Source organism: Tetrao urogallus, assembly GCF_951394365.1.
Source record: "Tetrao urogallus genome assembly, chromosome: 14".
Taxonomy (NCBI): Eukaryota; Metazoa; Chordata; class Aves; order Galliformes; family Phasianidae; genus Tetrao; species Tetrao urogallus.
In genome coordinates this window covers 3153991-3174625 of record NC_136827.1, presented here as the reverse complement: position 1 = coordinate 3174625, position 20635 = coordinate 3153991, and the positions used below count along the sequence as shown (strand labels likewise).

The 20635-nt window shown below is 42.2% G+C and overlaps 1 protein-coding gene across 5 annotated transcripts in view; it reads left to right on the top strand.

The window, feature by feature from the left end:
* Positions 1-20635, top strand: part of KCNIP1 (potassium voltage-gated channel interacting protein 1) — a gene marked incomplete at both ends in the record, with an annotated part of 307273 nt that overhangs the window by 214431 nt on the left and 72207 nt on the right. Inside the window, one exon of one of the 5 annotated variants that reach the window (XM_079542606.1) lies at positions 6211-6310. The exons of the other annotated variants lie outside the window; for them this stretch is intronic. Within the exon in view, the coding sequence (XP_079398732.1) occupies positions 6211-6310 (100 nt within the window). Of the gene's footprint in view, positions 1-6210; positions 6311-20635 lie in introns of those variants that run through there. 5 annotated transcript variants of the gene reach the window in all.

Genomic DNA, 20635 nt, shown 5'->3' with positions numbered 1-20635 from the left:
AGCAGCTTGCATCTGCAGTTCTTCAAGGTTCTGTTTAGGGCTGTGATGAAGGGAAAATACCTGCAAATAAATGGGCTGCCTTCCAGTGTGAGGTACGCCTTTCAGACCATGGGTTCCAAATAAATGTGTTTTCCTCTATCAATAGATAGCCTTTCTTAAGGTCTTAATGTGTGTTATGTGACATGATGTCAGCTAAACTCACTATTGAAATAAGCAGTGACTGAGTGTAAGCTTTGGCTCTTTTTAAAAGGACAGCAGTATGTGACAGCAGTCCCACAGCTCCTGGCAGGTGTTGGACTGCTGCCACGAATAGGACAAACTTTAATCCAATGCAGAGAGCTTTGAACCACTAATTAGCAGCTTTGTGGAAGCTGATCTCCTTGTAGACAATTCTGAATGTTTTCTGTTGTGGTTGTTTTGCATTAAGATTTGCTCTAGCTGTTGGAAGTGTGCACTTGCACAATTTTAAATAACTGTGTCTACCAGTCATATGTAGAGAAAGAACTACTTCCATCCTGTTCACTTTTATAGACTGGAAAAAGTGTGTTTGTGCTTCCAAAGCTGTGCAGTGCTTTATTTCTTGCAGTGTTTTCTCTAATCAGAAAGCTGAAGTTACTTAAGTTACTTCTGTCTTCAAGCTATTGATTGGCTCATAGGGTTGAATATATATTTTGAATATGTAGGTAAAATATGAAACTGAATAGCTGACTGAGTGGTGGCAGGGTGATTTCGTCAGCTCTTCAGTGAAGTTGGTGGGTAACTTGATTCCATTTGCTGACATTAGCAACTGCTAGATACTAAGTGAGTCAATGTACAAAGCATGATGTAGGAGAGGCTTTTTGGTGGGTTTCTAAAGTTCTGGAGTTTTCTAAATGATGTAAAGAGTTAGGTTTGAGCATAAGGGAAGCAGAGACTTCCGTGCAAAACCTCATGAATGCATCTGGATATCCATGGCCTTAAAAATGTTTGTACCAGTGCCACAATATTGCATTTGTACTTCAGTTTTATCCCAAGTCAGAACCTCAGTTTCAAGCTTTTGTTTCACCACTGGCTGTCATGAAATCATAGGCATGGCCTTCTCTCATCATCGCTTTAGGTGATGTAGGTATGAATACAGGCCCGTACCTAATGTAGGTGTCCCCTCTGGGAATGGAGGAGAATGTGGAAAGTAGCAGGGGAGCCAAGGGAATGCTCTCGTGCCCACAGGACAGGTGTGGTGGTGCTGCAAGAACAGCAGGGGCTTTTCTGCAGCAGTGCCTGGCATCACTGCCGTGGCAAAAACGAGTGTATGAACATGGGCAGTGACCACAATGAGTCACATCTTTGTGCAAAAGACAAATCCTTTAGATCATTGCCTGTCTTCTCTCTTGTCCCAGACCAGTTCTTCCAGTGATGGGAAGTCTTCCCACTGGATTCTGCACAGACTTATTTTTAATAGCTGTTGCACATTTGAGCCTTGCCTGTGGCCAGGACATAGTTCTGTACGATGAATGATTGCTGCCTGTCACAAACAGGTGTCTGTCTGCTCAAGGCTGGACATTCTAGTTTTCTCTCTCTGGCAGATCATATCACTGTATGCTCTCTTCTGAAGGAAATATTCTTCAAAACTATTATTCCTTGAAAATTCTGAAAACTTGCTTTGCTTTCCTCCTGCTCTGCTATGCATCATATGGTTTTCTCTCACCATTAACATTCTCCACCTCTTTTTTTTATTTAAAAAAAAAAAAAAAAAAAAAGACAGGCCTGTTGTTTGCCAGGTTGGGTATCTGCAGCAACTCTCCACTGTTGTTCAGAGAGAGCTGAGGCTCTTGTAAAGCCCCAGCAGTGTGGCATAACCAATTTGACTAAAACTTCAGGAAGAAAATGAGAATCTATAAACATTTCTTTGCAAACAGTGCCCTGACAGCTATGCCAGCCTGTAGCAGCTGTCTTTTTTTCCCCCTAATTTCATGCTTCATTGGAAACAGTGAGGGGTTATTACACAAGGAGGCACTAAGGTCACCTTCACACATTATTTTGTTTTCATGTGAGAGGCTCAGCTGCTTCCTGGGTCTGGCATTGTTTGTTTTTCATGCTGAATCCATGAGCTTTGTATGGCTAGCAGGACATCAAGAAGAGGTTTGCAAGCCTTTCTTTCTGCTGCTAGCTCTTTCCACGCAGGTTCATGGCCATAGCCAAGTCAACATACCGCATGTGCCATTCTCTGCCTGTAACCTGTTGGTATAATGGAGCTCCATTTTTGGAAATAGCTCCTGGAGTGCATCACTGAGCAAGAAGTGAAGTTGCTGCTGTTGCCCCTCAGATGCTTATCCAGCAAGCAGAAAGCTGATTGTTGTACTGAAGGTGTCATTACATTTAAAACACAAAAAACTGCTGGTAGTGTCTATATCAAGGACATGGTTAGTACTCTGAATAAGACACAACCTGTGTTAAGGGCTTGGCTATGAATCTGAGTGTGGTGAGGTTGACCAGTGGAACACTGAGAGATGGAATTACTGCCCTGGACAGCCAACCTGTGATACCGTATAGAACAGCATATAAAGTAGGGATATAACAACCATCTCTTTCTCAAAGACGTAATTTGTGTTTGCATTAAATTCTCCTTTTGTACGACTATTTTAAAATAAATTATATTATTGGATGTGGATTTTATTCACTGAATAAGTTGGCTGAGATTTAACATTGTTAGCATTGGAGAAATTAATGAAAGCATTAAAGGAAATATTGAAAGAGTTGGAGCTGACGCATTTGCCGTAAGTTTGAACAGAGCTGTATTTAAAGGAGATGAGTATGCAAAGAAACCGAGGCATAATGAAGCCTCCTACACACCATGGAATGAAATATTTATACTGTAATCATGCTATTAATAAAATGATGGATCAGCCAGAATCATCTGCAGCAGGACTCAGCTGGGAGACTGGTTGCTACTGGGAGTAGAGGAGCTAGGAACAGAGGAGCAGAAGCATATGGACTGGTTTGGGGCTCCCTGTCCTGAATTAGCTCTGTGCTTGCGTCATGTGCCAGCTTCCAGTGCTGAGATATGGGCAGTGCTCTGCCTTGTCTGCTGTCGGTAGATGCTATTGTCTCTGTTCAGCTGTGCTGCTGAACAGGTCCTCACCTCTTTTGTGGACTTAGCCCAGTTTCCAAGGGTTAAAAACAGCACCTAAAGATAAGAAAAGGTTTGTGTAGGGGAGGAGCGTATTTGATCTGTGAGATGGGACAGTGGGGTCGGATCTCAGACCTGCTCTTGAGGGTAGCTGTACAGGAGTACTTAACTACCAAAGAGTTGCTTGTCTTGATGCTCTTCCTCTTGCTTTCACGCTTCAGCTGTATGATGAGTGTGAGGGTCAGCTCAGGGATCTCTCACTGTTGCTGGGAACAGAAAGGCTCAGCTGCAGCCATGGGTGTGGTAGGGACAGAGGAACAGCAGTCCCTGTGCTTCTTCTGACTTCATCCAGCGTCAGAGCAGTGTATGTGGGCATCTCCCACAGAGTCTGGCTGGAGAAAAGCTGTCTACAGTTTTGATTTTTTTTATTTTACCCATGTTTCCTTTCTCTTTTTTCGTCTTGTTCTACCCTTTATGCACCTTAATTTTATCTCATGCTGTGAAAACTGTCTGCAAAGCAGACAGTAATTAAGCAGTTACTTAGGACTAGTGTCCGTACATAATGAACCCCCAGGAATGCTGGATTCTGCTCACACACTGCAGTGATGATCAGTTTTATGTGATGGGCTGACACCATCCAGGTCCCCTGCTCTGGGCACGCAGCTGTTCCCAGCAGGAAGGAGGCATTATGGCACCCTCAGATTCCTTATTACTGCTGGTAGGTGGGTGAATAGATAATCAGATATTGCAGCCAGCAGAAACTGGGCATTTGCACTTAACAGGAGTGTTTTCCTTTGCAGTGAGTTGCTCAGGTTCAAACATGAATGTGGAAAATTGTACTGAGTTTGTTACAGGTATACAATGTGTTGCTGAGAGGTGATAGCTGGTACTAACTGCAGAGCCTGCACCTCTGTCCTGCCAGCTTGTCCGAGCAAAACCAGGTGTGTGATAGGCATATATTTGATGAGGCTCCTCTGCTCTTTTCTCATTAAGACACTTACTGATGGCTTGGGCTGGCTAGGGAACAGCTGGAAGTTCTCTGAGGTTTAAAGACATCTCCGTGATTGGGGGGGAAAAAAAGGAGCAAATATTTCAAATAGCTTCTGTGGAGTGGGCTACAGAGCAACTTATAATTTGATGATAGAACTTAACAATAGGAAGAGACAGTCTGTGAAGTTCCTTCTCTGTGGGATGGTGGGTTTTTTGGCAAGAAAAATAGACCACATAGTTGGTAATCAGTTCTATTGGTAGCTCAGCAGCAGCAAACTGGGACAATGACATAAGTCCACTGGACTGGGAGAAATCCCCTTTCCAAACAAAATTATGTGGAGTCCTCAGCACAGAGATGTGGACCTGTTGGAGTGCATCGGAGGTGAGCCACAGAAATGATCCGAGGGATGGAATGCCTCCCTAAGGTTTGCTAAGGAGAACTCTAAGGATTCTGTGTTACTGTGAAAGTTAATTTAGAATGCTCACTGGCATCACCCAACTCATGTCACCAAGTTCATGGGTTTAACTTGGCCAAAAATTAGGCTTAAGCCATTTTATTCTTCTCCATCCCAGGCCATTTCCATTAGGCAGCATCTCTTTCTTATCCCTTCTCAACTGAAACGTTGTTTATTGATGAATGTTGTTGTACCGTATGTCTGGACTGCCCCAGAGGTGTTTCATTTCTGTGGCAGTTGGATTTGATCCTACAGTAACTTAACCTCCCCTTGGGAGCATTCAGGCCCAATGAGAAATTTGGAAGGAAGTTGTGAGATCTCTAAATGAAGTTTGATAGCAGGAAGAAGTACAGCACTTATTTTGAAAGAGGATACCTGACAGAAGTGTGGATGCTGATGACGCTAATTATATAAATAAAGAATGAATGGCTCTAAAATATTAATACACTAGAATAATCACTGAACTTGGTTTAGACCTTTAGCAAGAGACTGCAACACAGCATAGTATTGCTGAAGTGAAGAAGAAAACTGTTTAGAGCTATCAGAGGAGTCTGTGGGACTGAGTGCTCTATACAGCAGCACGGACCCATTCTGTGATTCCAGGAGGGTGGGCTCACGTGCATACAGTGGTCTTGGCATTCAGTTCCTTACTGCATCATTTAAACACTTGATGCAATTTGGCTTTATCCTGGGAGGTATCAAGTAAAGCGTGAGAAGTGCACAAATGGTTAAAAAAACAATAACTGAAAGCAGGAAGGCAGATTTTGAGCGTTCAGATGATTACCATATTAATGTCAGTTCAGTTTACTTTCTAAGTCAAATTATCCCAAAGTGAGTTAGCTTTGAGTGAGTGACCGTTCTGGCTGTGGCTGTGGTGCCCTTGCTCTCCTTTCTGCCCTTTCCTCATTTGGAAGGTGGCACAGGAGCAGCAGCAAGTTCCACTGCCTGCACACAGAGCAGCACGAGGGGAAGTGTTTATTGCTCACACATCTCTAAAACTTTAAAATAGGTCTCCCTCTAACTAGTCTCTTCTTACCACATTTACTGTTTACTAGATTCTGGTATTTGATGTACGGTGTGTCTGCAGTAGGGGATAAAAAGATAACTGAGTGTCTGCTAAAAGTCTGCGGTTGAATATGGATTTCATTCCATAGGGAAATACAGCAATGGGTCACTTTCTAAATGAGATTATTTCTTTTAGTTTTCTGAAGTTGGCTTCAATGCATGCCATAAGAACGTGTTTGTACTTTATCTCGTGTGTTGGTTCAGATGGGATCTCTCTAAAGCTGTAATTCAGTGTGGGAAAAGCAGCACGGTGTTTCACTAGGTATCAGACAGATTTGGTTAATTTTGGCTGTGACTGAGAGGAAATGCTAAACAAAGTGGTTACTGTATATTCTGTTGCCTTAGAGACTGAAACATCTGTATCCAGGCAGGCAAGTGATGCAGCCATGGTAAGATCTGACTTCCTTACATTCCTGTGTTCATCTTGCTGTCAATAGAAATGTTTTATGGTGGGAATATGCTGGGCTTCTTTAGCATTGTATTTCTGTGCTTGTGTGACATGGCATGGGCTAGGAGGGCTTTTTAATTAAAGTCTAACTCTGAAGTCAGGACGCTCCCTAAGAAAAGATGCTTTTACACGAATAATTTTTCAAGATGAACTTGGAGGGACTTGAAATGATTGTGGTACTGGTGATAATTGTTGGATTTGTGAAGGCACTTGAGCATCTGGGTCTCCTAGAAGGCAATTATGAAGGTAGGACGTTAAGAAATACAAAATTATTTTATGCTGAAAGCCATTTGCTGCAGAGCATTATACTTGAATCTGTGCATGTACAGCGTTTGAGTGTCTGAGCACCTGAATAGCAGCTCGGATAACTTTAAGATGCTTTCTTTAGACAAATGAAAGGTATTTTATATGCTAGAACAGCATTGTAGTTTTCACTGCAGCTCTGAAAATAAATGATGTTGTCTTTGATGATTCTTTGCCTATGTTTAAGATTGTTTCAGGAACTTTGGTGCAGATCTGTATGCTTTAGTAAAGTGCAGCTCGCATCCTGGAGCGCAGAATGAAGGAAGGCTTTATGTTTTAATAAGTTTATCATTGTAACTTCTCAATTTGTTCTCTTTGCTGGCAATGTCATAGCTTATTCGTAGCTACTGACTGTTAACAGAAAACCCCGAAACCTTACTGAGCTTATGGGGGTATTTCTATCAAAATCATTTCAGCCCTATTTCAGAGTATTTATCATCAACAAATCTGCCTATTCTTTATAGGCTCACGAATGCTTTACAAAAACACGCAGAAACTATGGATAGCAAAGTCAATCTGCTTTGTTGAAGACAGTTTGAGGGAGCTGACTGCTGAAGATGTTTTAATTCTCATTACCTCTCTGTTTTTATAAACAGTGTAATTCATGCAGAAGCATGGAAAATACTACACAGAAGCAGAAAGGATGAATTTCAGACAGTGAGCTCTATAAATCAGAACGTGCCTGTGCAGACAGCCGCCCTGTTTAATAGGAAGAGTAGATTTACAGTGTGTTCTGAATGCTCACGGATGTGGTATACATCAAACAGCTGCTTTTTATGGAAACTCAAGGGTCGTTTTTCATGATGAGCTGGTAATACGCAGGTATTAAAAATAACCTTCACTACCCACAGATACTGAACAATTACTCCTTTCTGCTTCAAAGCTCATGACAGCCTGAAAAAAGGTGAGGTTGCTGGCCTCATATTAATTATTTGACAAAATTTAGTGCAACGTTCAAAGAACCTTGGCGACCAGCGGGCAGTGCTTACTGGAGGAAAAAAGTCATGAAAGTTTTTGTTTGTTGGATGTGTGCTTCAGCTTTAACTTGGCATGCATGCATGTGTTTCTCTTCCTTCCTTCTGGTTTGACTTCTTTTCTTTAACCTGTTATGCTTAATTAGGAGGAGCCTGGTTGATAATTGTTGCATCGCATTGTGGAGCAGCATTTTGGAGCTAGGGTAATAGTACAGATTGTTTGTCAATGGCTGTACTTAACAGCTCAAGGTCTATGAAAATGATCATATTTTATTAGCAAGTCAGAGTGGCTACAGAAAAAATGCATTTATTCCTGTTTTCATTTGTCTTCAGAAGTCTGTGCACTCCTACCATAGATAGAAAAAAGTTTTATGTGGTGCCTGATGTACTCTTAATTTCCTGTCTTCAGCTCCAGCAGAGTCTTTAATGAATTGGCTCCATCTGAGCACCTCTTTTTTGGAATGTTTTTGTTGTCTGAGTGAAGTTGATGGGTAGATGCTATTTAGAAATTTGGTTTAGAGAGAGAGAGCACTGAAGAAGGAAGTTTTAGGAGAAAGCCATGTGTTTCAGTGGCTGCATCTGCCCAGCGTTGCATCTCCTCCCATACTTGAGACCTGCGTATATGTCATGAAGGAGGAATTGCATATTTGGTACTATTAACTCCTAAAGAGGGGGAAGTTTGGGATAGTTGTTTTCTATTTAGATTTAGATGTTTTTCTATTGGGATTTAGATGAAAATATGGAGTACAAGATTGGGGTTACTTGGTGGATTATGCTTAAGAAAGGATCAGGTAAAAATGGAGATATTACAACTTCAGAGCAAGTTGGCATATTTATCCTCTGTAGCTTGAACACATGCACACTGATGGCTTAATCCCGTTTGCTTCTGCAGCATCAACTCAGTGTGAAAACATACAGCATATACAAACTTCAGTGCAGTCCTTGTGGAGTCTGCTGCTTGCTTTGCGTTAAGATGGCTGAAGTTAGGCTGTCTCACATTATTTTTCATCAGAGACCACAGGCTGGTTGTTGCAATAGTTTTATTGAGTGGTAGTTATACTAAGAGATTATAGTTAATATTCTATTTGGAAAAGGTTTTAACTGGCATTATCTTTTATTAACATTAGCAGCCCTACTATATAGGTCTCTGTAGGACGTACAGAGTATGCTGCTACTTAGGACTGTCTACTCTGCCAGTACAGTATAAATTCTTCAAGACCAGATTATCCTAACAAGAAAACAATTTGCTGTGGTCACACTTTGTTATGCAAAGGAAAAATAGGCGTTGAATACATACAGCAGTGGAAAGGTGCATACTAAATCTCAAGCCCTGCATATGGACTGCATGCAAACAGCAGCTGCAATAGCTGGAAGGTGCCTCTGGCCTAGATAATTCATAGCTGCTGTTCCTACCTCTTGAAATAGTTGTGGACCCCCTCACACTGTGCAGTTTACAATAGCACACTGGTAACATACTGTCTGTGGGTTGATTCCTCAGTAATTATTATTTATGTTAATCAGTACTATCAATACAGAGATTTTCAAAGTGATGTTTACAAGTATGTATGTATATTTTTTTCATGGAGGAAAAGGATCAGAATGACCACAGACAGAAACAGTCTGAACTTCCTGAACCCTTGTAGCCTTCCAGCCAGCAATGAGTATGCTCTGCTGAAGGTCACTGCTAGCAAAAAGAAATGCCACCTTTCAAGTTAGAGCTGAGAATTCAAGCAGTCCTTTTGCTCGCAATCTAAAATTTATAGACATCTGGACAGGAGAGCCAGCAAGGGGACTTGGTGGTGCTGAGGAAGGGCCTGCCTCTGAGCAACCTGTGCAGCACCCGAGCCTTTAATCTGCTCTGCAAAAGCATTAGCCCAAACTTTGAACTGAGCAAAGAGGAAGACTTCAGAGTTTTCCTAACTGAGCATTTGTCTGCACCAAAAAATGTTTTGAAAACAGTATTAATAAGTTTGCAAACAAGCCATTCCCCATCTGTTCCATCAGTATTAAAATGTACTGGAAAAGGCTTCTTTTTTTTTTTTTTTTTTTTTTAACACCTACTCAGCAGCTCGATGTTCCTGGGGAAAATTACTGTATTTCAGCTTATGGTTTCTGAAGAGTCAGAATTTATTTTGGGTTTGAGGGATGGCATGGAGTTTTCCCCAATGGAGCAGGTAGCAGCTTCCAGCTTTCCCAGTGCATGAGATTTGCTGTCACAGCCACAGTTCCTTTCAAAGACTCCTGTGCTCTGACCATGGCTTAGCAGGGAGTATCAAACTGAACTCTCACTCTGGGTTGTCAGAAGCCAAACATGTACTTTTCTTTGTCGCTGAGCATAATGCCCATCTTTTCTGCTATTGGAAAGTACTGAGCTCTGATGGTATGAATGATTAATACTGTTTCCCAGCTACTGAATAAATGTTTAGGCTAATATGATTAATATTATCTCCCAGCTACTTAATGAATATCTAGGCTAGTACGCTATTTTTGTTAAAAACAGAAGGAGCTCATTGTGGGGCAGTCTGGACCAAACGTGAGCAATCTGCACAGTGCAGGAATTGATAGCTCAAAACTATCAGTCAGTATTCGCCCTGAATTTGTCTTGTGCCTTGCCTTTCTAGCATGCTCTGTTAGCCTCACCAGCACCACAGCAATTATTTGTAATCATTCTTTAATTTCAAGAAAGGAAAAAAAGGATGGAAAAGAAAGAGACCATCATGGCAGTGTTGCTGAATGAGCTCAGTGGGCTGCCTTTGCATTGGCACAGGGCTGGTTGTGGGTAGGCTGAACCAAACCAGCACCTTCCAGAATAGCAAACAGAACAACTGTGTGTATTTGCCTTTGTGAACGTAATGGCAAAATGCAGCAGGGCCGGCTGGCTGTCGTACACTCACTGGCTGAAAGAAAACTGTTATCAGAGCTGAAATGTTTCATGCTGCATCCCCAGCAGCTACAGCACAGTTGTTTGTCATCCTGTCCTGGTTGGTGCTTGGTGCACTCTGACTGCTTTGCCTATTGCACACCACATCCAGCTCTTGGTCATTGTAAATAATCTACAAGTTGCAGTGGTGTTACTCATTGTCGTTAATTGCTGTATTAATGACTTGAACACTTGAGTTGTGGACTCAGTATAAGCTGTTTGCAGCAAGTATTCAGTTCTCTGTTCCAGCTTTGAGATTTTTACCTATTGCCTGTTCTGGCTCTGACTGGCCGATGACAATGTTCATACTCACAGAGGGAGGAGGTCTGGCTTATCACTTGCGCACACCTAGGTGAGCTAACGGGACTGTGCCTCTGCTTATGAGCACAAAAAGTCAGGGTTGAGGAGTTCCTGAATGGAAAGAAGCTTGTTTGCTGCCATCTGTGCCATGGTTGTGGACAGGCTAACCATGACAGAAGCATCAGATGTTTTCTTCCTCGCTTCTCCAATGCAATGCTGTGACAGACTAAATGGCCCTTACTGTGTATACTTGTTTTTTTCTATACGTAAAATGGAGTTAAAAGGAATAACAGAATCATAGGATATGATTGAAAGGGACACACAAGAATCAAGTCCAACTGCTGAAAACACCTTGGCCCTGAAATACTTGGAACTTTCAAATGGAAAGTTTACCAAATCAGTAGAGATCAAACCCGAGGATTCTGGTAACTGTTCTATTATGTACTGCTGAGCACATAATAAACCTCTCTTCGTTCTGCCACTACTGACAACTCCTCATAGTGATCATCTAATTCACTCTTTAGAAGTTGGTGAGAGATCATCACAGGAGACTTGATGGGTATAATGCAGAGTTAGGATCCTAACTTTGTCCCACTAATCTCACATTGCTCTTGGTTTGTAATGTCAGCAGGATATTTCACATCTTTGTTCATTATGTGCAATGGCAATTTTTTTTCCACTGGAAGTGCTGATGTTTTCCAGATAAATATACAGCTGCACCTTTCTCATATTTGGTGTATTCTCAGGCATACGTGCTTCCTTCAGATGTGGAAAGTAACAGCTGCTGAAGATGCTGGCTTTGTGTGTAGTTGCTAATAAGCTGTCAATATTAAAAAATGTAGCAGCACAGGTTAGGCAGAAGAATGTACCTCTTAAGCTGGGAGAAGCAGAGTGGGAAAGGCTTCCTCCAACTCCTGCTACCACCTATGCTCTAAAAACATTGCAGATATTTTGACTTCTACATGCATTTTTCATTGTTGTTTTTTATCAGTGATGGAGTGGAACTGATTTCCCTCATTGTCACAGTGCTGTCGTTGCTGTTCTTCTCTATAAGCAAAAAGGTGATTTTCATTCTGGCAGGCAGTCTGTGTTTGTATTAGCTGCTGTTTCAATTTACCAAACATCCTAGATAAAGGACATTGGCAAGGAGGGTCAGAGGATCTGATAACTCTGATAGGAACGGAATAGACTTATGGAAGAGGTAAGGGCAGTATGTTGTCTAATGGTACCTGAAATCAGACAGCTCACAGTATGGAAGGAGAATAGGTGTGTGGGGCTGAACTTTTTGTATTCCAGAGGATGCCAAAGGGAAAGTACTTTGGCCAAATGGATCTTGGTAGTACAAACAACAAAAAGGCATTTCAGTACTGAGCGTTCTTTTCTTCTTTCCTCTCAAAAAGCAGCACTAGAAACCCTGTACTTTTTCTTGGTAATCTGCTTGTTTCTCGTCTCATATTGTGATGATGCTCCTTACCTGGGCTACCAAAAATAGCAGTGTGGCTGAGACCTTGAGCAGGCACAGGGAGAGAGTGATTGAGGCATGCAGGGGAGGTCTAAGAACACCATGTACCAGCCTTTATTTCTTCCTTTGGCTCCTTTAGTTGGAAGGCTTTTATTTCTTTCCTTGGAAGAATCTCCACCACTGAGAGGACTGTTAAGCAGAAAGCCAGGCTGCTGAGTCTCTTGGAAATGAAGTATCTGCCTATGGAATGTGTCCGTTCAGGACTCAGACTGCTGAACGACATGGGCTGTGTATGCCTTTCGATAAGCATCCTCACTTTTCTTCTTTAGCCTGGTAGCTCACCTTAGTCTAAGCAGCGTCAGGCTCTCTGCCTACTGGTTCTTTATGTTTCCATTCATCTGGGATCATTTTAAAACTGAACATCAAGCTCCAGTCCTTGTTTTATCACACCTGAGGGCTTCAGCCCAGTGGGGAGACAAAAAGCATCCCGTATGCTGGCAGTGCAGTGGCACAGATCGCGTTTCCTCTTCTCCCTTAGAGAAGGCAGGGCAGGGGTTATCATATCCACAACATTGTGCAAAAGTAGGGGCAAGGAAAGCATCCATCCACAATTATTTTAAGAATAATGCAGAATTCTCATGCAGTTCTTCAAATGTTTTTTGTCCTGAGACTGGGAATGCTGTATTACACTGCAGCTGCTGTGAGCATATCTGCACAGCTTCCAGACTGCATGCTCGCAGCTTTTTCTGCGCTCTGACTTGGGCATCTCTGCTTTTTGTCAGGAAGATGTTGTAGTACAAATAGAAAGAGGCTGCACATAAAGTTCTGTGCAGTTGGGTTTTATACACATAGGCATTTTGTCAACAGCAGATACAGCTTCTGGGTCACATAAGAATAACTTATTGGCCCTTAAAGTAATAATTTACTGGGTTTCTAAAGCCACTGAAAGTTACACTTAATACAGCCATTATCAAATCACTCTTTATTTCATGAGATAATGAAGCAGTTTATGTAATTATTTCCATTTAGCTTGAAGTGGGTTTAGTTGCAAGTGGACTGTAGTGACATTTGTGTGTGCGTGGCTGTGATGCCCACTGAAGCCTATGTTCTGTCTTGATAGCCTTGTCATTTGGTGGGATGGGGAGTCGTTCTGCTCTAGGCCTGGGAGATGCCCTGTCTGAGGGGGCTTGAATATGCTTGTGCAACCACAAGCAGTGGAAAAAATGGATATTTTTCTACATGACAGATAACAGCTACAAGATTCAGCCACACTGAAGCACTGCCTTCCCACGTATGAGAAGCTATGGTACTTGCAACTTGTTGTTATATACTCCGTGGCTATGACTTTCTCATGCCTTGTGACTGTCCCTTTATGTGCATACTGGGCAGCTTCTTCGTCTCAGCACCAAACAGAGGAGGTAAAATTAATAATAATAAGAGACAGTTCATTTTTTTCCAAGTAGAAACTGCTAGGAAACGTGTAACCCATGTGGAGGTTGTATCAGCATGAGAAGGGGTGAGTGCTGAGTGTCACTGCGAGCTGTCATGCTGCTGGTGATGTGTTGGTAATGGTGCACAGCTCCATGTCAGCGTGTGCCTCCATCACAAAGGTACACGTGTCACTCTGAAAGATCACGCTGTAGGACAAGGCAGGTGGAAACTGGATGCAGGATAGAAGGAGCCAATACAAAAGCTTGTCTTCATCGGAGCAGATGTTTCTAAAGGACATGGGGAGTGTCTGTGGCCCCAGAGTTTCTACAGAGTCCACCATGATGGACATCATCTCTGTGGGGCGCTTGTAGGGCTCTGCATAGCACCCAATGCTGAGCTCATATTGACAGAATGTCAGTTTTTTTCCCATATCTCAAAAGACCTCAAGCTTTGGGCTTGCTATTTAATGCAAGTTTGCTGTACTGTGAAGTGGAAAAAAACTTTTCGCTTTAGTCTGTGCTTTTCCATTAAACACCTGACCCACTTCTGTCCTAACTGGATGCTTCTGAGCTTAAAATTGCTTCATAGCTCAGTTCTCCTGGATTCAAAGGATTTTACCAGTTGTCAAAATTCTCCCCTTTTTTGCCTTTTGTCCTGACCTCTGAATTGTTACTATTCTTAAAGAATTTCTTCTATTGTGTCATTTGATGAGGTGGAAAAATATGAATTCAATAAACATACCAACAGTGTTGAGATGACCTAATTCTGACATCTTCAGAAAGTTGTGGGCTTTTTTTCCCCAATTGCTTCTTGTGAAAATTTTGCTGTGCAGTATGCATATTTTAGCAGGGGAAAAAGAGGAAGAAGTCCATAAGACTTGTCGTACATCTTACTTTTTATGTACTTCAAAAGGTTGTGCTTTCTATATTATGTTTTTCAATACTTTGAGCTTACACTGTAGCCACTAATTTCAAGAGCCTTGGATAATATGCATCCAATTAATGTGTTTCCTGGAAAATGTAGAGAAGTCATTTTCTTTCACCTGAGGTGACATCCTGCAGTTCTGTCAGACTGTCACAGTGTTATATGCTGTATGAGAATCAGAGATAGCTTTCAAAGGTGGTCTAGGACAGCAAGCAAACTGCTCAGCCTGTCTAATATAGCTGAAAGTCACTGGGGTGATAATGCAAATCACTGCATATACGGGAACTTGGGAGATCTGAATCTGTTGTCCATATTTATCACTCATCTGCTTGCTTTACCATAGCCTGTGATGGTTTTTCTCCTTTTTAAATAATAGCTCCAGTAATTGCTTTGTCTGTTTTTCTTTCTGAAGAACATTAACATCGCTTGCTTCCTGTTGACCTAAAATTATTTCCTAGCAGCACTGAATGCTGGCCTGTTCCTGCTTTTGTTCTCTGCAATCCTAGGCCAGCTTCACGACTCTTAAGTTCCCTGGGACATTGGCTCTGTCCCTGCAGTAATTTTTGAAGGTCTCTGCACTGTATGTTGAGATTTCTCATGTTGCTTTCAATGTGGCGGCCAGTTCTGCCTGTGCATGGGCATCAGAGCAGCTCCTGTGAGCAAACTCAGTCTTCTTGGACTCTTGGATACATGGGGATTGGCCCACTGTAAGTATGCTAAACAGCTGTGCATCTAACCAGTAAGATAATCGTGTTGCACTGCATACCCACTGCTGAAGAAGAGCTTCCATTTAATGTAGCATTTAGGCTACGTAAGTATAGATCAAGACCCATTAACAGACAAGGACTGGGAAACGCCTGATAAACCTACCTGTAGCTTCTGTAGGGTCTGGCAAAAGCTTTAACAGCCCATGGCTAAAGAAGCAGCATTTACTATAGGTCGTAAAAGTGAACACAAATGTGGCAAAACCAATTACTGTGGAAAATCAAACATCTGAGCGTGAGATGAAGGAAGTTGTACATGAATGCCTGACAAGAAATCTATTGAACATATTAAATTATACACATCTCCCAGAATAGCTGGAGTTTTAAAAGGAATACGGTGCAGCAGTGCTCAATCAAGAACAAAAATACAAGCCTGGTGCACATCAGACCTGGGACAGCTTACACGCAAAGAGTACTTTGAAAGTGAGAAAACAGCTTTGAACTCCCCAGCGTGCCATTATGCAAATACACACTCATGCAAATGATAAAGAAATCTCTCAGTAAAGTGAAGGAATGTGACAGCCACCCTCCACCACAAACCAGGACACGACAAATGGAAAAGGGGAGGGCGGATGAAGAGCGGACGAGCGCATAGTCTGCATCCAGGGGTGGCAAACTGCTGCTCCGGAGCTGTAACATCTAGCTTTATTGCCTGGACTCTGGTAATCAGCAGTTTACTGTCTGGGAAATTAAACAATCTAAATTTATGTATGGGAACAAGATACTAATAGCTTTCTGAGCAGCTCAGGAAAGTGGACTTGGAATTTAGCTCTCTGATCTGGTGAGAAAGGTTAACGCACGTTGTACATTTGTATTAAAATAGTTGTGGGGTGAGTGAGCAGCTGGCAACAGCAAGGGTGTTGGAGCCAGAGGGAACAGCTATCTGCTCTGTCACTGCCTTTCTGTGTGACCTTACACGTTCTCGCTGGCAAGTTTATCTATCACAGTTCACTATATCTCTCAATACTGAAAGGTGCATCGAGAGCTTTAGTGCTTTGGGCACCACGTGTGTGCAAGGCATTCAGGTGCTGAGGGGCTCCAGAAGGATGGAGTAAGATACCCTTTTGGGTAAATTTCCCATACCAAATACAGAATATCAGTTTGCTTTCGATTAGCTCTGTGTTGTTTGTGTGACAGTGAGCTGGCAAACTGCAGTGTGGGCATAAGGCAGCAGAGGCATGGTGATAGCATAGACTGCTGTGGATCCAGTTTGATCCAAACGTCTGCCCCAAGGCAGCTTCCTGGCAGCTGTTTTCCAGCTTGTTTATGAAGCCCTCCCCACACAGTCTGTCCACAGTTTCTCTAGGCAGTTCAGTTCAGTGCTTTCTTGCCTTCTCCATTGAAACCTTTTTCCCTTTACTGGATTGATTCTTCCACATGGAACTTGCAGCTTGTTACTTCTATCTACTGAGGACACGTTGAATAGATTAACTTGTTCCTCTATGCTGGGCTTCTGTGTGCTTGTCATCTCATTTCAGTCTCTCCTGAGCAATCGCAGTTTGTTTAGGTCTTGTTTATTAAGCTACTGATCATTCTCACTGCTGTGAATTGTCTTTAATTGGCTCATATCTTTCTGGGTGCGCAGGACCCAAAAATGGGATACTGTATTCCAGCTGAGGTCCTGATAGTGTTGAAAAGAGAAGGGCTATTTCATTTGTCTTGCAAGCCAACTTCTTTTGTATTTCCAGAAGAGCATTTGCCTGTTTTTTATCACATAGGGTCTTAATGCTTAGTGTAGCTTCTGATTTTTCTTATGGAGATTTAATACCGGTACGATTTCTCTCCTGCATCTGTGCAGATGATTATTCCAGCATAGGAGTAGTTTTTGCTTTTTTTTTTTTTTTTTTTTTTTTTTTTTGCTATTGAACAGGATCCCAATTTTGGTTTTTTGGACTTCAACTTCCCCTTTTGAGACCATTTCTAAATCTACTTTGACCTTCAGCCTATTTTCCCAATTTCCCTAATTTGCTATTATTTGCCAGTCTAGCAAGTTCACTCATTCAGCTGCCATTCCTAATGATGGATACCAGGCATAACACAGCCCACCAAGAAGCTCACATTTTTGTGTAACTTCTTTTTGGGGAATGAACATTTGGCACTGCTCTGAGTAGTTTTTCAGGTAGTTTTGGCATCCATTCCCTGCTACTTCCATCTGGACTGTGTTTCCGTACCTTACATGCAAGAAGCGATAGGAAACTGATCCTGATCTAAATGTGGATGTTTGGTGGCCCTGCTAGGCAGGGGGTTGGAACTACATGATCCCTGAGGTCCCTTCCAACCCGGGTGATTCTGTGATTCTGTGAAACACTATGAGAAGCTTTAAAGAAATCAAAGTGTGACACAAAATGTATTGTCTCACTCCTGAAGGAAATTAGATTGGTTTGACACCAATTACTCTGAACAGATCCAATCAGGCAGCCACTCATTTTCTTGTGATTTTTCTCTCTGCTTACCAGTTATTATTTGTTTCTATGAGCTGAAACTAAGCTGATGGGTATCCGGTTCCTCACCTCCTCATCCTCTGCCTTTTGTAACGACAGAAAGTGTGCATATTTTGTTCTGTTCCTCATCTGTACTTCACCATCAGGTTGTTAATAACTGCTAACAGCCCTGAGACCTCAGCAGCACAGCCTGGATTGCAGCAGAGCCTGGATTGCATCAGGCCCAGCCAATTTAAAAAACTTTGGCTCATCTGATTATCTTCAAACCTGTTCTTTCTGTATGGAAAAAAGACCTAGTCCCTTGTCACTGATTTTATCACTTTCCATGTATTCTTGGTTAGGATCTGGTCTGGATGAGCCCTTTTCTAGTTGTTTTTTCCACATCCTGTGTGGAATGAAACTCACTGAAACTGGGAGCCTTGTTGGGAGTATTACACTTTTCCTTGGATGTGTGTGTATTACCATTTTTGACAGCCAGCTGTCCTTGTTTGTTCAAGGTCACTTTTCCAATTATTTACAGAATAAAAAAACTTGATTCCCTGAGCATTACTGATGTGGCAGTTTGGATTAGTAAACTTTCGACCCTAGAAAGAAGCCCTGGAACTTTTTTTCTCAGTTAGCACCTTCTCATCCAGCATGGATTTCAGGTGTGCATCTTTCACAGAGGCCTCCTATTTATTTCACAAACAGAATACTTTTGGCAACCGAGACATTCTCTCCTTACAACTCAAATGACAGTTGGCCCAGGTACCTTCTGCAGAGTACTTTGAAATGTTGCCTGCATGCAGCATGCTGCTCAGCCCTGGCTGCAAGCCTGCTCTGTTCCTGCAGTTGTTGTGAAAGGCACAGAAGCAATCAACTCATCTCATGCTTTTCTCCTTGGTGACCCTAATGACTTTTACATTGACTGCTACAAAGGCAGGAGCAGGAAACCTTGGTGGAAAAGAAGTGGTGGGGTCAAAAAGTATAAAGAAAAAAAAAAGTATAGAACCTCTCCCCAGCAGTTGTGAATTAGCTATCTGGGATGTGTTCTCCAAACCCTGAACAGCTTACTGTTAATTAATAACCCAGAGCAGGTTTTAGTGTAATGGTCTGCCTCCTGGTGAGACCTCAGCTGAAGTACTGTGTCCAGATCTGGAGCCCTCAGCACAGGAGAGATGTGGACCTCTTGGAGCACGTCCAGAGGAGGGTCACAGAAATAATCCAGGGGATGGAACACCTTCCTATGAGGACAGGCTGAGATCTGGGGCTGTGCAGCCTGGAGATGAGAAAGCTCCAAGGAGACCCAGTAGTGGCCTTTCAGTATCTATTGGGGCTGTAAGAAGGGAGGGGATCCTTTAACAGGGTCTGTTGTGGCAGCACAGAGGGAAATGCTTTCAAACTAAAAGAGGAGATTGAATATAAGGAAGAAGTTGTTTACAATGGCACAGGTTGCCCAGGGAGGTGGTGAATGCCCTGTCCTTAAAGACATTCAAATTGAGGCTGGATGGGGCTCTGAGCACCTGATCGAGCTGTAGGTGTCCCTGTTCATTTCTGGGAGCTGGGCAAGATGGTCTGCAGGGGTCCTTCCAACTCAATGCTATGATTCTATGATCTCCTCTGTGTTGGTATGCATATTAAGGGTGATGGAGGAGAAAGGGGTGTGCATTTATTTGGAGCACAGGTGTGTTTGAAGCAGTTTCTTGCCCAACAGGGGTCTTATGATCATAAGGATGTGTGAGCTGTATGCAGTATTATTTCCTTAACTTTGAGTTTCAGTGCCTTTGTATTTCAGCAAGTCTCCATTTGCAGCTTTCTGCTAAACCACGATGAAGAAGGAAGAGCAACTTGCAGGTTGCATGCTGGCTGCTTATGTCTTCTTGCCCATATGTTCATTCTCTTTTAACTAGCTCCAGTCCATCTGATCTCGTGCAGAAATCATCCTATGCCTTAGTTGTTATTATTGCCTGTATTTAGACCTTTTCAGCTTCCTCTAGGGACCTTGGTGCTACAGCTATGTTTTTGAGCTTTACTAAAGGTTAAGCATTAAATGCTTTTAAATAATTGCACGTTAATTCTCTGTGCAGTGTTTTATCCACTGATAGAGTAAGGATGATAACGTGCACTTCTACAAGTTGCTCGAGATTAATGAAATACATTCGTAAAGCACTTTAAAAGCTTGGCACGGTGTGTTACTTCCTGGAGTGCAGATTGCTGAACGCTGTTTAAAGAAAGAACTAACAAACTGAATGCTCCCATATGCAGTATTAATTGCACTGTAAGATTTCATTATAGGATTTGCTGTGAACTCTCTGACAAGTTACTATACCAGCATGCTTTTATTTTGAGTGAAATAAAATAAATGAATCCAAAATTACTTTCTGGATATCTGTAGCAAATCTTCCCTTTACTTTGACATATCAATTAGCTACCATTCAGATTTTTATCTGTCTGACCTCCCATCAGAAAACAAAAAGTTAATACCTGAAAAAAATGCTAATGGCAAATCTTTCTGCTCTAAAAGATGACACCAAATTGAAAAGGGTAGGATACATCACAGCTGATTTCTAGAGCAATGCAGTATTGTCTTTTAGACAATCACCTTCAGTTTGGGGCTGACAGAAAAGGAGAGTTTGAGTGTGGTTGTAGACAGGCCTTCCTTAATTGTAACAGGTAAACTTGAAGCAGAAGTTAGATCTTTACTGCAGAAAAATGTTAGGGGAAAAAAAAAGCCATACAACAGCAACAGTTGCTGGGTTTATTTCCTTCATTCTGGACCTATAGCTGCAGAATGGGTAAGACTGGGTTTCTGGTACCCATATCAGCTCTAGAGCTTGTCAGGGAGGGCAGAGCAAGCAGGCAGAACTGATGGGACCAGATCTCAGGTGCAGCCTTTCCCTGTTCTGAGAGTAGCTCTGCAGTTGAGAAGAAAAGCTTGAGCTGAAGGAGAAAATAAAGTGCCCTTGAGTTAATGTGAGAAGGTTAATTCTAAAGCACAACTGTGATGTGTCAGCTGCAGACTGGGTGTTCTGGAGCAGTGGCTGGAATTAGTGCTGTGATGACAAATTGCTGC